Here is a 25,571-nt window from a genome sequence, read left to right on the forward strand (position 1 = left end):
TGCCGGGCAGAATGGGATGGGACAAGCGCCCACACCCCAATCCCGCTCCCTTGGTGCATGCAGGCCCCTGACCAGAGTGTCCACCGACCCCCACAAAGCCAGCTGGAAGGGGTGAGGGGAGGTGGCCTCGATCCCTCCTGCCTCCCTCTCCTGCTCCCACCGACCCAAAGTTGGAGCCTACCCAAGTGTTCCATCCTGGCTACGCTCCTGGTCTGGCTCCTTTTGCACTGTTCAGTTAGCATAGACAGGGCTGTCCTTAGGATTTATTGGGCCCTATGCAGTTTATTATTAAACTGGTGCCCCTATGCCCATCTTGCTCTTAGCAACACAAGCACAAGCTTACAGTATTGGAAAACTTTCCCATATGCACTTTATTAAAAACAGTTTAATTGTGCCGCCTTCACCCCTAACCCCTGCACTTCCCTCCCACCTGCACCCCCAACCCCAGCCTTGTGCTGCCAGCGTGCGCTGCTACACTGCTCCCCTGCTAAGTACCCCTCACCCCCTTGTGCCCAGGAACCCCCATGCCCAGTTGCCCCTCATCCAGGGATCTCCACCAGACCCCTATGCCCAGCAATCTCCCACCCACAGACCCCCCCACTTCCCAGCACCCCTCTCACAATCTCCTCCCCTCAACTGCCCAGCACCCCATATTCCTGAGGAAATTCAGCACCAACAAAATGTAATTGTGTGCACCTTATTTTAAAATTCTGCAAAATTCTGCATATTTTTTCAATAAATGTGGAGGTTCCAGCATGGCAGTGGCAAGCATAGGCCACTGGCTGCATGGAGGTGGGAGATCACCCTGCAGCCTTCCCCCTCCCAGGATAGGCACTTGACAGTGAGATACCTCTGTGTGCATGTCAAAAGGCCACAGGGAAGCGTTTTACAGGATGGCTGGGATGTCAGCCATGACCCAAAATCCATTTGAATGACAAAAAAGAAATAGCTGATACCAATGGCTGAGTCCAGTGCCCATCCAGGCCCTTGCCTGCCACCTTTCTGGGCTATCAACTCCCAAATGGCCTTTCATTCTCCCTAAAATAGAGGATTTCCCTCTAATCCTGAGGAGTAAAGAGGTGCTTGGGATGTGCAGTTTAATAAGAAAAGGAATTATATTCAGGGAATGGTCTTTTTTCTGCACTGATTTACACACCTGGTTGCCACACACAGCTCAGTGGGATTGCACTGGGTATAACTCAGAACACTGTTTCAATAATGCTTTAACAGTGGGGCTGGAGCCATAACCAGCCAAGTCTCATTTGAACAGTGGTTCTTGTTTTGGATTATTTAAGGAAATTTTTAAAGGTCTTCCCCTCAGGTGAGGAAGAACGTGCTGCATTCTTGAAGAGACCTTTAAAATCCCACTCAGCTCTGCACTATTTAGAACTCTCCCTCATTCAAAATGCTACCAGCTTGAGAGACAGCCCTGGAGATATTTGGATCCACAAGAAAAAAAAATCATGCCCCTTTTCCCTAAATAAAAGTGTTCAGCTACTCCAGCCTTGTCAAATGCGAGTCCATCTTCCTCCCCAGCTAAGAGGTTGCCCCCTCCCTTGCATTCTGCAGCCCTGGTTGCTGCTTTTCTGCTCCAGGTACATCACCCTCCTCCTTTTGTTTTAGTGTCAGTTTCCTCCTGTTGACACTTGAATATTGTGAATGGGCAGGAAAAGCGACAACCACCTTCTTTTATTTTCCTTCAACATTCCCTCCTCCTCAGCCAGGTTGTGTGTGTGCGCCTCGCCTTCTTCCCAGCCCGCGTCTGCTGCTGATCCCTGTTGGGGAAGGGAGGAGAGGAAAAGGTGACGGTCCAAAGGGGATCCTGGCGTCTGGGCTTAAACCTCAGAAAAGAGGGAGGCAGAGTGAAAAGGAGAGGAGGAGAGAGATTGCAGGGAGTTGTGGGCAGGGCAGGGCACATGGGCAGAAGAGGGGAGAGGTGCAGGTACAGTGTGGGGCTGCTCAGAACAGCTGCTCTCCCCCGGCACCACCAGCCTGCTCCCCAGGAGGCCCTAGTGCAGGGGTTCTCAAATTTTTGTACTGGTGACCCCTTTCACAGAGCAAGCCTCTGAGTGTGACCCCCGTTTATAAATTAAAAATACTTTTTATGTATTTAACACCATTATAAATGCTGGAGGCAAAGTGGGGTTTGGGGTGGAGGCTGACATCTCGCGACCCCAAGGGATCCCAACCCCCAGTTTGAGAACCCCTGTCCTAGCGTGTTTGCTGCTCGCTCCCTGAGCCAGACAAAGAACCCCCCAACCTCTTTTCCCTTCCCAGCCTGGCTCCCCCCAGCCCGGTTCCTCCTCTGCCCCCCACTTCCTAAAGTCCTGTACCCAGCTCTACCCCCCACCCCCGAGCTCGGCTCCCCCTCATCCCCCCCTCTGTCCCCAGCCTTGCCCAGCTCCCCCGGCTCACTCACATGCAAACTTTCACTCCTGGCCCTGAGAGACCCTGCCTAAGCCCTCAGCCGGCCAACTAAGGAGTGAGTGGGCGGAGGGGACGGGCCAGGGGGTCAGGTCAGGAAGAAGCATGCCAGCCCAGCACTGGGGAGGGGCCAGAGAGGAGTCCGCGCCGCAGCCAATGGGGGTGTTGCCCCATATTTTCAGGTGCCCTACACAGCCGTGTATGCTGTGTACGTCTAAGGATGACCCTTAGCATAGAACAACAGAAAATCTTCCTGAATGGGGAAGCCATGCCACCTACTGCTGGACCCGCTTCCCTAGCCAGGAGACGTATCATTGGTAGGCCAGGACATGGAGCAAGAGGGAGTACAGCCAAAACATCATGCACTCTGCCAGTCCCTAGGAGACCATTAACTCCTGCAGTTTAGGGCAGCCTGACATCACACACCAAGTCAGTGGCAGAACGTGAACTAGAACCTCAGCTTCCTGAAACACAGCAGGTTTGCCTTGCTGGGGCTCATACAAAACCTTGATTTCAGTTTTGCACCTTAAGTTTTCCTTTGAGTTCCAGCTTCAAGTTAACCTCAAAATTCAAAGGAAACAGTCACAATGACCGATTTTCACCTGATTTCACATTGAACATGAAAAACTACAAAAGTAAAGATCACAAGCAGAGGGGAATTCCAGGCTTACAAGCTGGTAGTCTGCATTACAGAAACAAGTAGTCATCCCTTGCACCGATGTCCTTGTTGGCAGTTTCAGTGGGAAAGCAGCAGATGAAGAATGAAAGCCTGAACTACACTCTCATCTCAGAGTATGTCTATGAAACATTGACGAGGAAATGGGGAAATCAGTAACTACAAAGCCAGTGTTTTAACTATTCTACACCTAAATAAAAGGACTTCAGTATCCAAACTCACTGTGGGTACTGTGTGATCACTGAACACACACAACTCTTCACTACACGCACCAGACAAAAGTTATAAGTTGCCCTACAAGTGAAGAGTTATAATGTGGCTTTGGATACCAAAGGCTTGATTTTCCCTTAAAGTATAAGGGCCACATCTACAAAGATATTTAGATACCTAAAGATGAAGATAGGTGTCTAGTGAGATTTACCAAGGTGCCTAACTCCCACTGAAGGAAGTGTCTACACAAGGAGGAGAGCATGCGATAATCAGTCCATTGTTGCTCAGACCGCACATTCTCACACACTAGCCAGGTTTTTGGAGGGATATCCTACTCATTTGTAAATCCCATCTGAAATGCAGGCATCACAGCACAGACCTGTGGGGCAGACTGGTCCAGGAGATGGAGATGTCAGTCATAACCCAGCCTTCTCCCTGCAAATGGTCTGTGTCCATTTTAGGACTCTAAGTCATAAGGAGGAGAAAAGGTTGTTTTTTTCCCTTGTAATGCTGCTGACTAGAGGTGTGCTCCCCCTGCACACACAGGTGCAATGCAGCAATTAAATGCTGGGTGGACTGCAGTGAAATGCTGGCAGGTGTCTGGAACTCCCCATAATGCATGCGTTAGGATATAGGCCTGTCTGTAAAGGCCTATACTTTAAGAATTTGGGTATATGTTTATCATTTAGCAAGTTATAGAGGTATAAAAGAAAGAATCTATGTAAGGGCCTTCTCTCACTGTGACAGTCTGAGGCCCTGTTCTTAAGCTAGGCCTTTAGTGAAGCAGTGGGAGCAGCCATAAGCTGGGAAGTGTATGGTCACATCCTCACTTTCCAAACTAGTCATAATGAAATAAGGCAATCTGGGGCTGTTAGAAACGTGATCCCATCTATCACCTCCAGAGAAAGGGAAGAGCCTAGATGATGTAAAAGGAAATTTAGTTTGATAGTTTTCCGTTTGTTAAGAACTCACTTATCAATAGACAGAGCTGGGAAACTCTTATGTCTTTATAGATGTATAGTTGTAAAATCCTCACTTCTGTATTGTTTTGTCATTACAGTTCCCACTTTGCTGTTGTTTATTTGTATGGTCTCTGTCTGGTTCTGTGATTGTTTCTGTCTGCTGTATAAATTAATTTTGCTGGGTGTAAACTAATTAAGGTGGTGGGATATAATTGGTTAGCTAATCACGTTACAATATGTTAGGATTGGTGAGGTAAATTTCAGTAGAATGATCGGTTAAGGTATAGTTGAGAATATTACTATATAAATTGGGGCAAACAGGAAGTAAGTTGGGATTCACAAATAAGGAAAAAGAACTTGGATTTAAGCTTTCTGGAAGTTCACCCCAATAAACATCCAATTGTTTGCACCTTCGGACTTCGGGTATTGGTGCTCTCTGTTTATGTGAGAAGGACCACGGAAGTGAGAGGGTGAAGGAATAAGCCCTCCAACAGCATGCTGGACCAGTACTTCAAAGGAAGGCAGCACCAGCCTCGACCAAAGAGGTTCCCAACTGCCACTCTTCCCTATCACAACAGGAACAGATCCCCCAACACACCGGTAGATACTAGACCCACCCCGCAAATGCCATTTAAGTTTCCCCTTCCCCTTTTCCTCTCTTCCCTCAGCAAGCGTTAGATCCTCTCAACAATCTACAATGTCCAGCATTCGACCCCCTCTCCCCTAGAATCCCCTTTGTCTCTCCCAAGGTGAACATTAAGTCCGCGCCTATTTTTCATAGCAGCTCCACATCACGTCCCAGCGCCTCCGTCCCTGTCCCCAGAACCCCAGCCATATTTCCTTCAGTGCCTTAGCGGCAGCATGCTTCTCCCAGCAACCCCTCAGGAAGCAATCTCCCTAGATCAGCGTACTGGCTCCAAAGGCATTGTAGAAGCATCTGCTTCACTGTGGGACAAAGAGCGGGTCTGAAACAGAATGGGTCATAGCATTTAAGGCCAGGAGGAACCACCACATCATCTAATCTGACCTGCATATTATGAGCCATGAGTACCACTCAGCACTCACACACTAAACCCAACAACGGAAATGAGACCAAAGTAAATGAGACTAACAGGAGACTAGATCATTACGTGCAATGGGAAAAGAGTAGGATGGAACAAGGTGCATCAGAATGGCAGGTAAATGATGAAATGGGATATACCCAGATAATCCCGGCAAGAAACCTGCACCTACATGCTGCACCAGAAGGGGGTGGAGGGGAATAACAGGGTCACTGCCAGTCTGACTTGACGGAAAATTCCTTCCCAACCCCACATATGGCGATCAGTTAGACTTTGAGCAGGTGAGCAAGAACCAGGCAGCCAAGCATCTGAGAGAGAGAAAGCTTGTTGCCTCCTTGGAGCTCTGGCCTATCCCATCCAGTGTCCCATCTCCAGCCATGGCCATCCTTGATGCTTGAGAGGAAGGAGATCAAAAACCCTCCTAGAATACACCACTGCAAGTCAGGAGAGAATCTGGCCCAATAACTTCAAAAAGAAAGCTAAAACGTCACACTTCTAAGTGTGAAATACTCAGCAGACTGCTCCTCACATCACACTAGTGCAGTGCCTGTAGCATCTCATTGCTTAATAGGACACCAGAAATAATAAAGGTATTGATTCTGTGATCATATTTCTGTGTGCAAAAAAATGTGAGCTATGCAATCAGAAATGCTGTCAGTTTCCCAGCTAGTGAGTGATGAATACATTTCCTGCACTGCAAATCATCAGACACAGGAAGCATACCATCCATGCTCAGAAGATACTGTACTAGTTTTTTTCATCCAGGTGTCTCAGTGTGGCTGAGAACCAGAAATCCCCTGATTTCACAGAATTAAAACAGTTATTTCAGATGGAAAGCCCCAAAGTGAAAAGGATCTGACTTCTAATAAAACTGTACAAGTTTATTAAACTGTAATGAGAAACAGCCATGCGAGAGGAAAGTTACCAGGTTTCTGTAGGTCTTAAAGTAAATGAAATGTACTTTAGCAATATCAGGAAATATTATTCTATGATTTATACTGACAGACCTTACAGGGTAAACAGGGGTGTTAAGAAATGCCTTTATTATTAATACCCCTTCATGTTAGTCTGTATATTATAAAAAAAATAGTTGATAACTATACTTTTATATACTCCACTGCATTTTTATTGAAGGATAGCCCATCACTTCACAAGCAGTAATTAATGATGACTCACAACCACCATATGAGGAAGATAGAGAGAGGTTAAGTGACATTCTCAAGGTCACATAGGCTTTAATCACCCCTCCTGTGAAAAAATTCAGAGGAGGGCATTGAAATGAAGGAAAATTCTATGGTAAATCTTTTTACAGAGCTTAATTCCAATGAGTCCCCATTGAGGGCAGGGAACAAATCATGTTTCTGTCCCCAAATATTGTACAATCCACAAACAGGAAGTCTTTGTAGAGGCAGAATGCGTCCATGCCAGAGTCTCCAAGCACACCCTTCACCCTCTGCCAACAGAGCTCCAAAGGCTTCCTCACAGATACCTGCCCTCCCTCCTTAAAATGGGGTAATCCCTCTCACAGATCGGGCAGATTCCGAATGAATTACCTTTTCCAAATATTCTCCATGGGGATGGAGAGATGAAAATGTGTCCACCCCAGCCCACGTATTTTCCTTCCCCCTGGAGCCTGAACTCTTTGAGAGCCCTTTGTGGATTCTCAAGAAGCAGAGGTTGATACCTTGGAGATGATTGGGCTTCCTTCCACTTGGGGCATCAAAGATCTGCCTTTAGAATTATCTTTCTGTACAAGCATCTTTGTGAAGCAGTCTTGCCCAAACAGTGTAAATGAAAGAGCTGGGGATAGAGTTCTAGATGCCGGTACTCCGAGTAACTGGCTGTAATATAACATGATTTGAAACACTAAGATAATTAAAGTTTTTATGCAAATGATTGATATACAGTCTGAGGGAGGCAGATTAAATGCACCCAAATATTTACTATCTTCAATTGATAGTGTAAAATAATTCACTTACATTTTGGTCTTTGTTGAGATTTGATATTATCCTATTCTAACTATACTTTAAAAACAACACTAGGACTTTCAGACGTTCTCAGAGTTGGCTCAGCTCTGCTCCCACTGATGTCAATGGTAAAACTTCAATGGAATTCAATGGGAGCAGAGTTGAACCAATGTTGAGAATGTCTGAAAAATCAATCTCTCTCTCTCTCTCTCCCTCCCTCCCTCTCCCTCAGAAATGGATTTGCTATTCCAGATCAGTCCACTGGTCTATCAAATATACTAGTAATTGGTCTATCGAATGCCATCAGTTCTGACTACATCATTCTTTGGAATATGGAGATAGTTTCAATATATACAAGTTTCCAGGGATGCCTAGAAAAAAATTTAAATTAAGACATGTGTTTTCAAAAAGTTTTAATTTTAGAAAAACTTATTTCCTAGCAAACAGATTTGTATGCCTCAGATCAAGAAGGATTCACTGAATAGCTTGAAAGGAAATAGATTACCTTTCCACAGTAACATGGTTTTTTTTAAAATTCCTTGGAGTTCTTTCTAGGTTTCAAAAGGATAGCACAACTTTCATGTAATCACATGTTTAGTGTTAAGCACATATGTAGTCCCATTGACTCCAATTACTTCAGTAGTACTGCTCATATCCTTCAGTGCTTTGCTGAATCAGAGCAGGGATTGGCACCACCATGTTGTGCAATGGACACTTGACAAAATTACCATACTTAGTGATGGACATTGAGGGGAGTTATGTCATTCAGTCATTAATTTTTTTGAAAAATTACCACCGACCTCAATTTTTTTTATTTATTTATTTTTTTTTTTTTTACCATGGACATGTTGTTGACCCTGAAACAGAGCCTTGTATCCGGTTACTAAGGCCTCAGTCCTGCAAACATATAGGCACATGAGTAACATTACTCATAGGAATAGTCCTATTCAAATGAATGATACTACATGCAAGCATAAAGTTACTCATATGTATAATTGCGTGCAGGATCAGGACCCAAGATTTCCGGTTATTACTGGGCTCCACCAGATATAATTAGAACCTTAAAAAACCAGGGGTAAAATCGTGGCCCCACTGAAGTCAACGACAAAACTCCCATTGATTTCAGTGGAATCAGGATTTTACTCCAGAGGGCATCTGCACGCTTCAATATACTTTAGTAATTCGCTCTTTTTAATAGGATTGGGATTAGGGCAAAAATAGCCAGGATCTTCTGGATGCCTGTACAATAACAGGCGCACCATCTCGTTAACTTTTATACTCCAAAACATTCGCTAAAACATTAAGTTATTAAAAAAATGAACTATTTCCTCTCCTACAGAAACTAGTTTCTATTTCCTTGAAGTGCCTCTCTTGAGAGAAGGAGCCATCTGCATCTTATCTCTTCAGATCATGTAGAAGACTGCTGCATTTCAAAGAAATCACTTGTTTTCATAGCGAGGTTAAAACTCTGCTTCTATGATTGGAGAAGGTTTTCAGGAGAGCCACAAAACATTAGTTTCAACAGAAAGCCTCTCTGGGCTCAAGGGAACAAGGCCCTTCAATCCAGCAACCTTGGTGCCATCTGCCCATTTGGCTCATACTCCTCACATTTGACCAGATGCAAGTGTGGGAACGAACATTTTTAATTAAACAAAATTTAGCATGTAAGAACTGGAGTAAGACCAGCAGAGAATGAGAGTGGGGTTAAGGCTAGTTTAATAAGTGACTTGAGAAACAACAGAAAGTACAGAGAAAGAAGGAAGCAAGAAGTAAGTTTGAAATAACTTACACTAACGTGTAAGAGTTAAAGAGTTCATGGAATTTTCTTCTCTTTTCACTTTAATTTAAATTTGTGTAGTGTTGTAATTCTGAAGAAATGCACTCTCTCTCAACCCCCATAACTCTCATACACACAAACAAATTTCATCTGCTCTGCCCCGTGAGTAGGGAGTCACAATGCACAGCAAAAGTTCATAGGCAGTTAAAATACTAAGAAGTATCTGCACTATTAATGGAACCCAAAAACCCTTTTGTTTTGAAATTTCTTCTGTTCAAACTCAGAAGAAACAGCCCAGATAGAGGAGATTACTCATCACATGCACACAGGAGATTTCAAATCTCCTGTAAATAGAAAAAGCAGATTATAATATGAATGACAGCTGGATCACTAGTGTTGCTGCTAACACATTCTCCTACTATCTTCTTACTGGACTGGGTTGACACCAACGATTACCGAAGAGGTCTGTCTCCTAAATCTAGTTGTATGGAGAATGATCAAAACCATTATTTTAATAAGCCTTACCAAATAGTAATGAATTTAATAGTTCAGTCTCAAAATCAATGTTATATTCACTGTAATGATGAGGATAATGAAAAAAGTAAGGATGGTTTAATTGTCTATCAAGAAAGCATTACACAAACAGCAATTAATGGTGCCTCAGTTACCCTACAAGGTAGATACAATTATTTTATGGGTAAACTGAGGCATGGAGAGATGAAAAATCTAGGCCGTAATCACCTCTGTCATGAACAAACTCACAAGAGGGCAATAAAGAGAAGGGAAGCACTTCACAAACTTTCACTCAGTTTATTCCAAAAGGATGCTGGGTTTGATCCTATCACTGAACAGGCTGGGATTCTATCCGGACACCGCAAGGAATCTGCAAGAAGCAAGGATACTTCCCTTGGAGATGAACGTGAAGGTAGAATTTTGCATAGGTAAAGTAATTAAAACAATTAAGAATAGGTACCACCTTATTTCCCACAAATCTCCAGCAGGCATGCTTGCTTAAATCAGAACAATATTTTTAGTTTAGGAAACACCACCTAGAAATATCCTGTCCAGCTAGGATCTACAGAGGCAGAGCTTAGATGAAGTCTCATCCCCTCACACCAGCGTCTATCTTACATTATTATTTTCCTGTCATTCAAGGAGTCTTCAAGGTATACATTTCATATCCTTAGAAAAATATTTGGTTTTTAAACCCATTTCTTTAGAAGTCAGTGAGATGTATCAACTGGCTCTTGGAATGACATCACCCACTCTAGGCTCATTCAGCTCCAACTGCTTTGGGCTCTGGACTGACTAAGCTCTGAATCATCTCCACTTTCAGCCCCCTCCAGTCCCAAGAAGAAAAAGTGATTCAAACTCTGGAAAAAAAAAAGTGAGGAAAAACACCACACTGAGACAGAAAGGGGTGACTTGGGAATGAGAGTTACTCAGAAGTTCAAAGAGGAGTGAATGATATGCATGAGGCTCTGAATCTCTCTTATAGAATCACAGAAATGTAGGACTGGAAGCAACCTCAAGTAGTCATCTAGTCCATCCCCCGCCCTAAGGCAGGACTAAGTTTTGCTAGACCGTCCCTGAAAGTGTGTGTCTAAAAAAAAAGCCACCAATGACAGGGATTGCACAGTCTCCCTAGGTAACCTGTTTCAGTTCTTAACTATCCTCATAGTTAGATTTTATTTTTTTCCCCTAATATCTAACCTACATCTCCCTTGCTGCAAATTAGCAGATTTCCTTGTCCTGCCTTTGGACCACATGGAGAACAATTGATCACTGTCCCCTTTATAAACAATTTCTTGCATATTTGAAGAGTCATCAGGTTCCCTCTCAGAGACTTTTCTTCTCTAGGCTAAACATGCCCAGTTCTTCCAAGTTTTCCTCATAGGTTTATGTTTTCTAAAAAACTTATTTTCGTTGCTCTGCTCTGGACTCGATCCAATTTGTCCACTGCTTTCTTTGTTGTGTTGTCTAGTAGACCACTGAAGACTTGACATATTGCATTAGACTATTTAGCTACTATCAACCTTTTATCCTTAACCCATCCTTTATTCCTTTTATCCTTAACCCATCTTAGAGAAAATCAGATTAGCCCTATTGAGATCCATGGAGCTACTCTGATTTACACCAATGAAATCCCCCACAGATCTGAATCCTGTTTCTGACAGACCCTATTTTGCTCTTTCCAATATATTCATTTTATATCATTTAACTTACCTTGGTGGTTTAACCATTTAAAAATATTTCTTTTGGACTTGGAACCCAAATGTCAAGAATCTGTGGCAAATTGCCGGTACAATTATGATGGGTCCCACGTTTCCTCTTCTTGGTGGGGTGGGTTCAGGGTGAAGTTTCCTGCCCCTGAACTAGGGTATTTACTGTCCCACTAGTAACCCAGAGAAGGCTAGTGGAGAGGGAGAGACCCAGGCCTGCCCTTTATTCCGGGTCCCAGCCCAGGGGCCCTAGGGATAGTGGTAAACCACTTGAACTAGTGCTTCCTTCCCCTGGGCTACTTCCCTCTTCAGCTTGTGGGGCTTCCTGCCCTCTCTCTCTGCACAAGCCGGGTGTCTCTTTACCTAGGGTCTTGGTCTTCTAGCCAGCCACAGCACTTCTCCAAACTCTCCTCTACTTCAGCTCCTCCAAACTGCTCTCTGCTCCAACTCCTTCCCCTGGCTGATTGGAGCAGGGGGTTTTTATCAGGTGACTAGCTTCAGGTGCTTTTAATTAATCTATAGAAACCTTTCTTCCCTCTACAGGGAATAAGGCTTCTCCTCATCCTGGGACTTACATATCTCTCCTATATCACTCTGCTGCTGCCTTCTGGCCATGCTGTATCACAAGTCCTATAATGAAATGTTTGGGGGCTGGACTCTATCTTTCCCTCAAAGCTTAAGGTTCTCATCATGCCCTTGTTCATAGTGCTACTGACAAAATCATTCTTTTGCATGCACCCTCATCCAGCATCACCTCAAGGCTGACCAGCTGTGTGTAACAAAAAAAAGTTCCACGACCAGGTTCCAGATATCTCGGCAAATACCAGAGAGAAGTGGGATTATGAGCACTTCAAACCAAATATGAAAAGGCTCTACCCCAGGTGTATGTTGGTCTAACCACAAAATCTCCAAAATATTTTGAAACTATTTCCTCACTAGTTCCTGCATCAAAGTTTCTGTTGCAGCTTCCTGGAAATTCCTTGTAGTTTTATGGTGATACCAGCTACTGGTTCAAGGATTTTTCTAAAGAAATGCCCTAATCAATTCACAGCGTCAACTATGAAATAGCAAGACTAAGTCATCGGCAATGATCAATGTATTTCTATCTTAGGGTTTCGCACTGATGCCCATCTCTATGGCATCTGAGCCTCCTTTACATAAAATAGAATGAGAATAAAAGTTCTTCATTTCCTTGTTATTGAAGTACAGCTTTGTGCCAGCACTCAAAGCTCAGTGCTACAAAACAGGGACATACTTGGTCATTAATATTTCTGTTCAAATTTTTTAAAATTGGATACAACGAATAGATTTGCCAAAGAAAGCTATTTCAACTGTGAGTGCCCTTGACAAGCTGAAAGGTTACTTTAAATGCATTTCTGGTCAGTACTGCAAGTCTGAATCATCAAACCATTTAAGAAGTTTAACCATTAATTTATTAAATCCATTTGTCAATTAATAGACTAAAGCACACACAAAAAAATACTGGCCCCAATTCAAAACAGTATAAATGAGAGGTAACCTCATTGGGATCAATGGAAATTACACTGGTGCAAGTAACAGGAGAATAAGGTCCTTTATTTACTCAGTTGAATATATGATGTAAAAGGGTTGTTAACATGGTCCTTGCATTCTAAAATAGGCAAACAAACAAAATAAGGATTAAAAGGTACAATTTTAACAAGTTCCAGGTCTAAAGATAACAAAACTGCTATGTTCCCCTTGTTTGGAGTGGGGAAATTGACGATCACTAGCCAAGCTTAGAATGGGGACTCAGACATGTAAAAATAAACAAACTAGTTTATTTTCTCAGCAAGGACAGCAGACAAATACCAGGCCTGAGCCCTCTTCTCAAAGCCATAGAACCAAGCCTGTGCTGTGTTTGTACCCATCCACAGCTATAACTTATGCCCCCAGTTGATTCAGCAAAGTGCTGAGAATTCCTTCATGGTGCTGATTACCCTCAGTTGCCACCAACTTCAATAGGAGCTGAGAAGTTCTGAGCACCCTCAAGAATGCTAAGCATCTTACAGGACCAAGCTTGGTGCTTAATCTCCTGAGTCCAATTCTGAAACATGGATACCTCAGTCAGATGTCCCAGTCCTGCATTTGGACACCCAAGCCAGCAAGTAAACACAAGGAGAAGTCATTTACCCACCTAAGGGCACATTTGAGTATCCAAAAGTGGTATTTATTGTCAACTTCTGAAAACTGGGCTCCACGTGTTTCCACCTGGCCCCATACTGACCTGATGCATTTATTTTGTAGGCTACAAAATTCCCATAGTACTTAAAGAAAAAAAAATCCAGCAGCTAGACAACAAATGGCTTTATTATAAAAACAATTTTTTGAAAGTTAACAACTCTTCCTTCCTTTTTAGCCCTGCATGGGGTCAGAGAGTTTGAGAGCATTTAGTAAATAAGCCTGCCTCTGTGGACTTCATTGTTTACCTGATAATGTGAGCACCAACTGCACCACAGGAAGTATTCAGACCGGAACACTTACGTGATTGCCAACGTTCAGAGGACAGCCGAGCTGCCATCATCCTGACACGCTCAACATGCAAATTAGCTCTCAAACGTCACATCTGCATGCTTATATCAACTACTGCGACCTAATTTTCATTCAGACTATACCCTCAATACCACACTCCTGTAGGAGCAATTTCAGAGAGGTGAGCAAGTTCTCAGTAACTGAGATCTCAGGCAACCTGGTCACATTATCCACTAGTTACAAATTAGAGCTCAAAGCACATGCAGGGTTTAAGGAAAGGAAACAGCTGAAACTTCCCAGAAACCCCAGATAGACAGCAGCTTTCAGGGGTCAACCGAAACACACAGAAGTTTCCAAATCAGCATTCCAAAGAGATAAATGAAGGAAACTCTCACGTCTCTTGGGGAAGAATTATGACCCCTCCCCTGCACCCATGGAGGTTTCTGTAATAGCAGAACTAGTGCAATTCTGTAGTGAAAGGAATGAGATCTGACTTAAGGTATGTCTGATTTAAGGTATGTCTACCTGCAGCTGGCTGTGGGGATATTTAATTGTAGTGTAGACATCCAGGCTCTAGAACCCTGTGAGGTGGGAGGGTCCCAGAGCTCAGGCTGCAGCCTAAGCTGGAACTTCTACACCACAGTTAGCCCCATAGTCCAAGCCCCAGTCAGCTGGCATGGGCTAAATGCACGTTGCAGTTGCAGTGTAGATGTTTTCTAAGGGAACCTCTGCAAGAGTTATACAGCCCTTGTATGTTCTGAAGCTCAGTTCTATGGGAATTCCCTGTGTACTAGCAGGGATTTAGGGCAAGGCTGGTGAATCATATCAATCATACATTTTCCGCACATAATGGAGATACAAGCCACAAAGGTTATTCCCGTGTTCTAGCCCAGAGGCACTCCTTAATTACTCAGGTTGTGTATGGAGGCACCAGTTTTGGCCTGAGGCAGATATTTCAGGCAGCGTGTGTGTAGACTCAAAGACAACACTGCCTCCATTGTTCTGTTCTGAAGGTTATCTTCACACAAACATAAGGGTTACAGACATTTTTTAAATGAAATCTGCAGAATTCCCCCTGACTAGGCAAAGTTCCTATGCACCATGAGCAAGTAGACTCAAGCCCTAATCCCAAGTGTTGAAAATACAGAATTTTGAGCAAAGGCAAATCACTTCAGTCAGTGTGTTATAGGTTTACTTTGCCTTCTGCAAACAGCAATTGGTACAGCAATTTAGAAATAACCCTATCACACAACTGGAAATGGAGACACCTATAAAATATGGCATTAGGCTTCTACAAAAGCATGGTATGAAATGTAATAATTGGATCAAATTTACTCAGGACAACTCTCAAGACCTTTCCTACAAAAGCCAGTATGAAACACTTCCATATTTTAGACCAAGCATAAACGAACATATTGCAGTACTGCTCACAGTATTCTAACACAAGGTGCAATTAACATAAATAGGTTGTAAATAGTGTGCTACATTATGGATGCAGAACTCTGATATTAACACAGGATGTTTTCTAACTTCTTACCTTCTGCTACCTCGTGGCACCAGTACATGCCATTGTACATAATGTATGCAGTGTTAGACCTGGGATATTAGAGAGACAAGGTGAGTGTGGTAATATCTTCTATTGGAGCAGAGTCCGTCAGCGTGAGAGAGAAACTTTGGAATTTACACAGCTCTTCTTCAGGTGAGACCTTCAGACCTGAAGACATTTGTCTCTCTCACCTACAGAATTTGGTCCAAAAAAAGATATTATCTCACCCACCTCATCTCTCTAATTGTATTTAATTGATATAGCTGATCCATCCCATAGTATAGCAGGTGCATTCTAACTAGACGAAATGAACCTGGAACATCTAGAAGCACATTTAATAAAAGTCCCAAAACATACTTATAACAGACTTTTTCAAATCACCAATCAGATGTAGACAAGATTTTTTTGTGCTTTTTCAAATTTTACTTAAGACTTTTTTTTGCCTCACAAAACAGACCCAGTCTCATCCGGTTCAGTCTTCACCACAAGACGAATGCTGTCTGTTTTCTTTTTGAAAGACACACGTCACTGTGCACTGAAAAAGGGGAACTTCCACAGCTTGCGGTTATGTTGCATGATAAACAGATCTGTTCACACCAATTCGAGAGGCAGTTTGGATCAATAAAAGGCAACAGGCACCACAGACAGCAAGCAGACAATTGCAGCTCTCAGGACTATTTCTTCAGAAGTGAACCCCACATCGACACTAAGCAATATGCCAGGATTATTTTTACCTCACAACCACCCAACCGAACTGAAAGAAGCAGATTGCAAGCTTGGAGAAGGCAAAGTTCATAAAAGGAAGCAAAAGGCTTTGTAAGTATATGTGACTTACTGTCAAATGAAAACGTGTTTTGAGTGAAATTAACATTAGCAAATTGAGAATTCAGAATTAGTGCCATTTCACAGAGTTTACCCACAGCAAAGCATATTCTGCATAGCATGTTCAATGCTATAAAATGATAACATTATTATAACAGGGTTTGAATGGAAAGGGATATGGATGAGCAGTTCCTAAGTTAAATAAGTTGAATATAAAAATGAGTGGGTAGGAAAGAAGGAGCAATTGCTTGTAATTACTTGCATAAGTATCTCATTGGCATCAGCTGTGGAAGTGAATGATCTGGCCCTAAATGTTTACAAGTCCTAAGACCTTCATACAGAATGCTACCTAACTGTAACTGTGTTTAACCAGTATCATCCATTCATTACACATCTGATCATTGGTTTCAGTGGTGCAGATCTGAAAAGCTATTTGAAGTCCATGGTACCACATCTTGAATCTAGCATCAAGTCTAACTCCAGAAATGTGACGTAAGTACTGGACTCTTAGAAATACATAGTAATTATGAACTAAGGCTAGATTGCCATATTTTGTCCTCACAAACAAGTCTATTACATTTTCACTCATGTGTAAAGTACATGATGAACCATAAAATATTTCTAAGATCAAACTACTTTCAATTTCCTAGTTACAAAAGGTTTTTTTTTTGTTTTTGTTTTTGTTTTTTATAAATCGGGCATCACCACACAGAGGGTATCAATGGAGTTGAAATAATTCTTTTTGTTTTCCTTTTTTCCATTTCCTTTTTAATTGTTTATGGGCAGTTCAGTGGTGCTCAATCACCACACCTATTCATTAATACTTCACTTATATTATTAATGAATTAAAGCCTGACAACACCCTTGTGAAGTAGAGAAATATTACCATCCCCATTTTAGAGAGAGGGATAACAAATGGCACAGATAGGTGAAGTGACTTGCCCAAGGTTACAGAAGAAGTTAATGAGTCTTGGAATGAAAACCAGGTCAATCCAGGACTTTCACCACAGACCCTCCATTCTCCTTTTATTTACTTCAAGAACCCTGCTGCTTCTTACTTGTCTGAGTTAAGGGGCAATAGCATGCAACCAATTCATGCAGAGTCCCCCAGAGATTTTATGAGCAAGCTATGCATTTTCATAACATTGAATAATCAATTGTATTCTTTACGTATTCCTAAGAGGCCATTAACCAAAATAACTAAACAGTTAACATTTTGTTTCTTGCATTAAGTATTTTTTTTCTTTTGGTCACCACAGGCTTTCTGCAGAAGAGGTGATGCAGTGGTCCCAGTCTTTGGAAAAGCTTCTTGCCAGCCAAAGTGAGTGTATTTTTTGATCACTACTACTTTCTTATGTTAATCTAGTGAGCTTTCATGCAGACTAAATAAATCTATGAAGCTGTAGCATTCTGTGAATAATGCTAAAAACAATGTCCAATAGCCTTTCAGTAATTCACATCTTCACAGTCACATGGCTACCTATTGTAATATATTGCCTTAACTTTACAGCCCATCCTTTCCATAGGCACAGTGCTACTCCCACTGACGTAAATGGAAATAATCTCATTAAATTCAATGGGGTTGGATCAGATTCCACATGCCCACATTACTCCAAATAATGCGGATAAGAGCTACGTGTGCACTTGGAGCCAAAGTCAGACCATGCAGAAAAGAACAGACTCCCACTGACTTCAGTGGCCTTTGGATCAGACCCTTCATTTGCAGTGCACCACAATATATATATTACACACACACACACACACACACACACAGAGTATATTTCAGCAAAATCTTATTACTATAATAGGAGACTTCAATGTGACCTTTATCTTAATTGTATTTATTTTATCTTCCCCAATTTAAGTTATAAATATAACATTATAATTGATTAAGTATTTCTGTTTGCTGTAGGTGGTCAAGGTGCCTTCAGGGAGTTCCTGAAGTCAGAATTCAGTGAGGAGAACATTGAGTTCTGGCTGGCCTGTGAGGACTATAAGAAAACCAAGTCTGATCACTTGCGAGACAAGGCAGAGAAGATTTATGAAGAGTTTGTTCAGATAGATGCAGCTAAACAAGTAAGTACAAAGTTAATCTGTACTGTGTTACATATGAAAGATTATGGGAGCTGACAAGGGATAGACGTGGGGCTAGACAAGGACAGATTCATCTTTAATCAAACAGGAAGAGAAGTCATAGGTTCTTATGTTTTCATTTTGTCACCTTCCGCCATACTGCCTTGAGCAGTGAACTCATCAGGTGAAAGTAGTGCTGGGGATTCAACAGGTGGCACTCTTCCCCCTAAGTCGGTATTGATTTGAACAAGATGTTAAGAGCCAGTTCTGCTGATGGAGGTGCTGTCACTTGAATGAGACATGAAACCTGTCTGGATCATTTATGGTCCGTAAAGATTAAAGGACACTTTGGAGAAAAGTAGAAGTGCTCGCATAGGCCACATTCCAAACTAGATGCCTACATCCTACCAAAAAATTCTCCTTCAATTTTAATTGGATATTTTATTCTTCACTTTCTGGCTTAAGTTGTTGTTACTCTTTCTGATCCCTGAAGTGGCTGCATTGCACTAATGAATGGCAATTCCCGTGTAGTGTTTGTATGCCATTTTTTTTTTAAGTTCCATCAATTTTGAATGAAAGGTGCTATTTCAGGATAAATTAATTATTGTAGCTTAAAGAAACCTTGGACAGAGTTTTAAGACTGAGAGTCTGTGTTTCAGGAAGACAGTGACAAATATAACGGCAAAAAGTATTTAAAAGATATTAACAAAGTTTGATTTTCTCTTCCTAGATCAATATTGACTATCATACAAGGAAAGCTACAGCTAAAAAGGCTCAAGACCCAACTTTCACGAGTTTTGACGAAGCCCAAAAAACTGTATATGTGCTAATGGAGCGGGACTCATATCCGAGATTCTTGAAATCAGAAGCCTACCGTAATCTTTTAAACACGCTTCAGGTCAACAGTGTTAAGTGAGCAGTTTGATGCCAGGAAAGTCTGAGGGTAGACTATGCATGTCAATTAACCGACAGCAAAGAGGTTGCTCCCTGTGCAACTCGGGCTCAGTGTAGATAAGGGAAACTTCATTCTCTGAAGTGCTGGAGGAAGTGCAGATAGACTATCAGACATGATAAAACCCAACCAGATGAAGGCACCCAAGCTAGGTTTCCAAGCCTGATAGAGTGGAAAGGGGGCGGTCGAGGGGGAGATCCTCTCTACTTTATGCCACTAAACTGAAACTGGATACATAGTTATTAATTAATTGTATCCCACTGTGAATTCTGACATATTAAATCCCACAGGACGGACAACAGTTTGGAAGAGCTAGGATAATACCCTTTATCTGAGCATGATGGGTAAAATAATTGATACTGGGAGAAAAAAAATACTTTTAAATTGTCAATTTTTGTACTAGCTACAGAAATGCATAAAACAGACCAATAAGCCAAATGAGAACTTGTCCAGGCTATGAAGTGTTAATAAATGTGTGCAGTTCTATTGTATTGATTAAAATGTATTATAAAATGTGACAATTGAGAATAAGTTTATTTTAAGTTATATAAGCTAGATATTACTATTTATGTATTAAGCAAGTAGGTATGTAGCACATTTTTACTATTTAATTTACTGCAAAGTGTGAAATAATGACAAGCAATTCCTAAATTAAAGTTACATGACAAAAGCACAGAAGTTCTATGGTCGCTTTTCCTCTATCATAAGAAGGTTTTGACACCTGAATTAAGGAGGTAAATACTGAAGCACAGCCATCTCGGTTATCGTCTGAAACCTCTTTGTTCTAATATTCTAATTCTTTCTAGATGCCCAATTCTCTTGCATCCATTTTACACTGGTATAACTCCATTTACTTCAGTGGAGATTATCCTGATTTACTCAATGTAAAATCAGATTCAGGCTTAAAGTTCCTTCTCATTTTTGCACTTCCCCAACCTTAACAGTTAAGACATTCAACAACTATTGAAACAGAGATGAGAGAAACCATCTGTGCAGAACAACTGCAGAACTCGCACCACATTTCACATTGTTGAATTGTTAAATATTCCAGACCACTCCTGCTTACTTATCAAGGTGACAGTAACTGGTGAGGCTGACCAGCAAATCCCTGCAGTGTTAGTGCTACAGGGTCTTGGTAGATGCTGTGATGGAGTCTAATTTATAATACCAATATTAACAGTAAAGATCATTTACATTTCATTCTGAATCTTGTATTAAATTTGCTCTATAAAATGTGCCATGCTACAGACAGATGAACACCAAAGTGGGCAATGATTACTGGGGAGGGGGCCAAAGCAGAAGATCAAAGTCGTAATCTTACTAAGTAATTCCAAAAGACGATTACTATCGGATCCAGAGTTCAGAGATTTCATGATGGTAAAGTTTATAATGAAAATAAATAACCATGAAAACGGTTGCCAGTGAGTTCTCTCCGTGCCCAGGATAAAATCTTGTGCTTCCCTCCCTCGCAGTTCTTTTTTATCTCACTGTTTCAGTTTTTCCGTTTTCCAAAACAGCACAATCTTAGACTCTGGGTTTGACTCACACTGCTGAGACCAGGGGGTACACACCCATTGCCTGTGCCAAAGGGAGCAGAAATAACTCGGCCTTAGTCACTCTTTTGAGGAGAGCAGACTGTGTTTACAGTACCACCCCTTGGGGAAGGGCTTTGGGGGTCCAAAGGAATAGGACAACACGTAATTTTCAAAGTAAAATAACCAAAAGAAAAACAAACAATCATCAAAATTGATAATTGGGAGAAGCAATTAGATAGTAATTAATAATTAACTGCTTCTCTCACGACTAGTTCAAGAAAACCGAATCAAAAGGATGGAATTATTGATTATGTTCATTAATGAGACTGCTCTTAAGGGGTAAATCACAGAATTCACCACAGATTCTTCTTCCTATACACTAAGGGATGCCCCAAAATAAACCATTGAACTTGAAACATATAAAATGTTTATTCAAGTAATAAAAAATGCTAAAAGAAACTAACAATTAGATCACAAGGATTATGCAAATGAGATAACTATAGGGAAAGAAAGGTACATAAAATGAATGATACAATGTAGCAATACTTAAAGCAACCTCTTAACATGGAATTCTTAAAATATAAAGTAAATTAAAACTATATTGAATGGACTATTATAAAACAGTATAAAATTCAAAAAAGCTTGAGCATCAACAACGGTATTCATTTAATTACTTAGGATACTAATAGCATCAACAGGTTGTTTACATTCATTAAGATTCACTAGCAGCTAAGCATTATCGTCATAAATCAACAGCTAAACTTATATATATCAAGTATAATCTTCTTGCACCAGATTACAATAACTAAAATTCAATTTATTATTAAAATATCTGAAGTAAAGAAAAACAATTTTGATTAAACTAGACATGTTGGTTAGGACAATATAATTGAAAGTAGCGTCAACTGAAACAAAATCTAGCAAAACCATTACTATTACTTTTACTGTTGGTTTAAGAATATAATACTCTGAGGGGTAAGCATGATTCTATAGCTTGAAATTAAGCAGTGTTTAGACACACATGCCAAGTCCAAGTGTGTTATTGTGACAACTCTTCTTCTTCCTTGTACCAACCCATCCAATGCTGTTCGCTCTACAAGTCCTCTCCCTCCAAAGAGTGCTGTTCAGTACTAGAATCTCTATCACACCACATATCGATAGGTTTTCCTTTATGATGTGCCACAGCTACTTCTTGGATTGGCCTCTTTTTCCTTCAGTCTTGAACTGTTGGACTCTTACCCACAGAGTTGTCAGGACAACTCTTTACATGACCAAATCATCCGAGTCTGCACTCTCTTTTTTTTTTTTGAACTATGGATACCTTATGGACATTCCACACTCTGCCTTTCTTGCTTACACACACTCCTCCATCTCAACATTTGCTTTTCTGTGTAACAGACCATTTGCTCATGTTTCTTCTTTGTTGTCCAAAACTCAGCACAATACACTAAAACTGGATGAACCAACATTTTATAGACTTTCCCTTTTAATCACTGGTATCTTTCTCTCTCTCTCTCCATCTGATCCAGGTATTTATTATTTTAGCTCTAATTTCATCCTCCATTTCTGCATTTTCCTGGATTCTGGAACCCTGATGCTTGAAATTGTGTTACTGTGAAACTTGTTACTGTGACAACATAGAAAGCAATGATACAATAGCTTCATGCACTGTGACTATTACAATAAACACGGCAGGCTGAATAAATTACCTATAGGTTTGATGGAGTTAGGCTAAAGTTTAGAAATGGTGAAAGCTAGTAACAGAGCCTAAGCAAGTAGTGGGTACAGCTGAAGTTTGAATTCTAGGCAAAGTGAATTGTTTAGAAAACTTGAGATAGATGTGAAGGAGATACTTTTGTCATTCAGTTAGTTTGCATAAGAGACTTTTAGATATAGATTTCAAAGGAGCAGCCGTGTTAGTCTGTATCTGCAAAAAGAAAAGGAGTACTTGTGGCACCTTAGAGACTAGCCAATTTATTTGAGCATAAGCTTTCGTGAGCTACAGCTCACTTCATCGGATGCATTCAGTGGAAAATGCAGTGGGGAGATTTATATACACAGAGAACATGGAACAATGGGTCTTACCATACACACTGTAAGGAGACTGATCAGGTAAGGTGAGCTATTACCAGCAGAAGAGCGGAGGGTGGGGGGGGGGTGAGGGGTTGCCTTTTGTAGTGATAATCAAGGTGGGCCATTTCCAGCAATTGACAAGAACGTCTGAGGAACAGTGGGGGGGGGGGAATAAACATGATGAAATAGTCTCTAAGATGCCACAAGTACTCCTTTTCTTTTTTTAGATACAGATGGTCACAGACAAAGTCTGCATAATATATAAAAAACCAAACACCAGCAATATGCAGAAAAGTAATTAAGGAACACAGGACTCTTAGTATTTGAAATAAGATAAACCAGTAAAATTTAAATGATCAGATATAAAAATGGAAAGAAGGCTACTGTAGAGTGTAACATATCAACACATTAGATAACTCTGTAGTTTGAAATACACTGAGCAGCCAGTATTTTAACTGTTAAATGAAAGTCCTCTTTAAACTTGGAATAAGGTTAGGAGATAAGGAATGGACTTTTTTGTAGATATTCAAATGTATAGATTAGAAAGGAGAAATTTAACATATTGAGTGCAAGTCAAAACTCAGTTAAAATGGGAATAGAGTTTATTTAAAGTAATTAGAGGCATTTCTCTCACAGAAGCTGACAGTCTCTTTGTAAAGAGACAGAATGGAGGGAGATTTGCTAACTGTGTACAGAAAAGTAATTCTAGAAGTGGTTCTCAACCAGAGGTTCAGGGCCCCCTCGGGGGGGCCACGAAGAAGTTTCAGGGAGTCCACCAAGCAGGACCAGTGTTATACTTGCTGGGGCCCAGGGCAGAAAGCCAAAGTCTCACTGCATGGGGCTGAAACCTGAGGCCCTGAGCCCTACCACCTGTGGCTAAAGCAGAAGCCAGAGCAATTTAGCTTCACAGTGCCCCCTGTGGCATGGGGCACTGGGCAATTGCCCTGCTTGCTACCCCTTAATGCTGGCCCTGGCTTTTATATGACGAAAACCCATTGTTGTGGCACAGGTGGGCCATGGAGTTTTTATAGCAAGTTTGGTGGGCCTCAGAAAGAAAAAAGTTGAGAATCCCTGCTCTAAAAGATTTAGACTTTGGAACTGAAACTTAGTTAAGGAATCAAACCAAAGATTTTAACGTTAGTTCTTTTAAGCAATAAACCAGATAATATCGTAAGGCAAGTGAAGTGAAGCGACCTCAACACTACACACAAGGTGTGAACAATAATTCTGGCAGTTACAGGTGACAGCATGCAGTTTAAAATTCACATCAAATCAGTTTTAGTTACAATGTTGTCAGATTAAAATCCTATAGCTTTGTCCAGTTATAATCTTTGGAGAAAGAAAAGGCGGACTTGTGGCACCTGAGAGACCAACAAATTTATTTGAGCATAAGCTTTTGTGAGCTACAGCTCACTTCATCGGATGCTTTTGCTCAAATAAATTTGTTAGTCTCTAAGGTGCCACAAGTACGCCTTTTCTTTTTGCGGATACAAACTAACACGGCTGCTACTCTGAAACCGATCTTTGGAAAGTTTTTCCCCATCCTTAAGCTACTATAAGGTTCTATTTCTTTCCTACTTCTAGTATAATCTCTCTTTGTGTTCATATGGAATTAGGATATGTTAATATCTATGGATGTTGTTACATTTATTAATATGGGATTTCAACTCAAGGATAATGGTCTGGATTCATGGAACACAAATCTGAACTACAAAGGAGTTCAGAAATCTAGAAAGGCAGCATTTTCATGGTCCCAAGATGAATTCTGGCTTCCTTCAAAGCACAGAAATTCCCCATGGAATTCCCCCTTGCAGTAAACACTGACTTTAAAAATCTTTCCTATGCTGTAGAACAAAGTGGGAGTTCTCACCCTTCCTTTTGTTGTCTAAGTCTTTGGTGTGGTGGTGATTTCTTCTTTGTATTTTTGACCTTCGGGAAAGCACTTTCTTTCCTCTGTTTGCTTACATTTGGAATTTTTGGACCTTTTAAGGTTCCAAACCCCAGGTTCTTGTCTATAAAGGATTTTAGTTAAAAGAAAATGTCTTGGAGAGCAAAGTCACTGAATACTGCTTACATGAACTCAAGGGCTCTTCTTGGATTGGGAAACCTCAGTGTTTGGAGCCTCAGGATTTAGAGTGGGGACTGGCTCTCTCTCAGTTGAAGAGAATCAAATCTCTTAGTGGAGAGAGAACAAATTCATAAACGGAGAGAGAACTGGCTCTCTCTTAGGGTTTAGCTGCACCACAACTGGAAATATGCTTCCGAACTTGGGTAGACTGACCCACGCTACCTCTGTTCGAGCTAGCACACTAAAAACACACCAGCTACGCACAGGAGGTGTCTCCGGCTAGCTGCCTGAGTATGTATCCCATGCTACACTGCAACTGGAATGATTTAGTTGATGATGCACAACATTAACTAGAATCTATGTCAGTCTCTCTTAGGTGTATTAGTTCTATAGGGCTAGCAGGAGTAAAAGCTAACTTTTATTACTAAACCTAGCAGAGGACTCTGAATACATACAAGGGGCATTTTCCGTTTCTTTTCTGACCATAACTGCATTTTAAATATTTATATACAAGTTGTAGGCTGTTGCTATCATAATTCTGATCTCAGTTTGGATGGGACAGAACTGTTATCTGTGCAGGCAAATCACGTGTTGCTTGTGAATTGCCTTATTAATAACTTCTGGGACAATGGTACACCATCTGTAGGCTGCATGCCACCAGCTGTCCATGCAACATTTCCCGGTGGTTCATAGAGCTGCTTCTGGTCTGAAGG

At 41.3% G+C, this 25,571-nt stretch overlaps 1 protein-coding gene across 1 annotated transcript; it reads left to right on the forward strand.

Moving 5' to 3' along the window:
* Nucleotides 1-15,847: 15,847 nt before the first annotated feature.
* On the forward strand, nucleotides 15,848-19,703 carry RGS1 (regulator of G protein signaling 1). Its single transcript, XM_073356719.2, has 5 exons — nucleotides 15,848-16,151; nucleotides 16,569-16,649; nucleotides 17,417-17,478; nucleotides 18,070-18,233; nucleotides 18,961-19,703. Exons 1-5 carry the CDS (start codon nucleotides 16,051-16,053, stop codon nucleotides 19,144-19,146), a joined length of 594 nt encoding a protein of 197 aa, XP_073212820.1. The 5' UTR covers nucleotides 15,848-16,050; the 3' UTR covers nucleotides 19,147-19,703.
* Nucleotides 19,704-25,571: the final 5,868 nt, after the last annotated feature.

Source organism: Lepidochelys kempii, chromosome 8 (genome assembly GCF_965140285.1).
Source record: "Lepidochelys kempii isolate rLepKem1 chromosome 8, rLepKem1.hap1, whole genome shotgun sequence".
NCBI classification, from domain to species: Eukaryota; Metazoa; Chordata; order Testudines; family Cheloniidae; genus Lepidochelys; species Lepidochelys kempii.

Bases quoted from the DNA above. Each gene is read 5' to 3' on its own strand.
- RGS1 (XM_073356719.2), top strand. From the start codon at position 16,051: ATGCCAGGATTATTTTTACCTCACAACCACCCAACCGAACTGAAAGAA. The intron at 16,650-17,416 runs GTAAGTACTGGA...TGGTCACCACAG, and splicing joins TCTAACTCCAGAAATGTGAC to GCTTTCTGCAGAAGAGGTGA. The intron at 18,234-18,960 runs GTAAGTACAAAG...TTCTCTTCCTAG, and splicing joins AGATAGATGCAGCTAAACAA to ATCAATATTGACTATCATAC.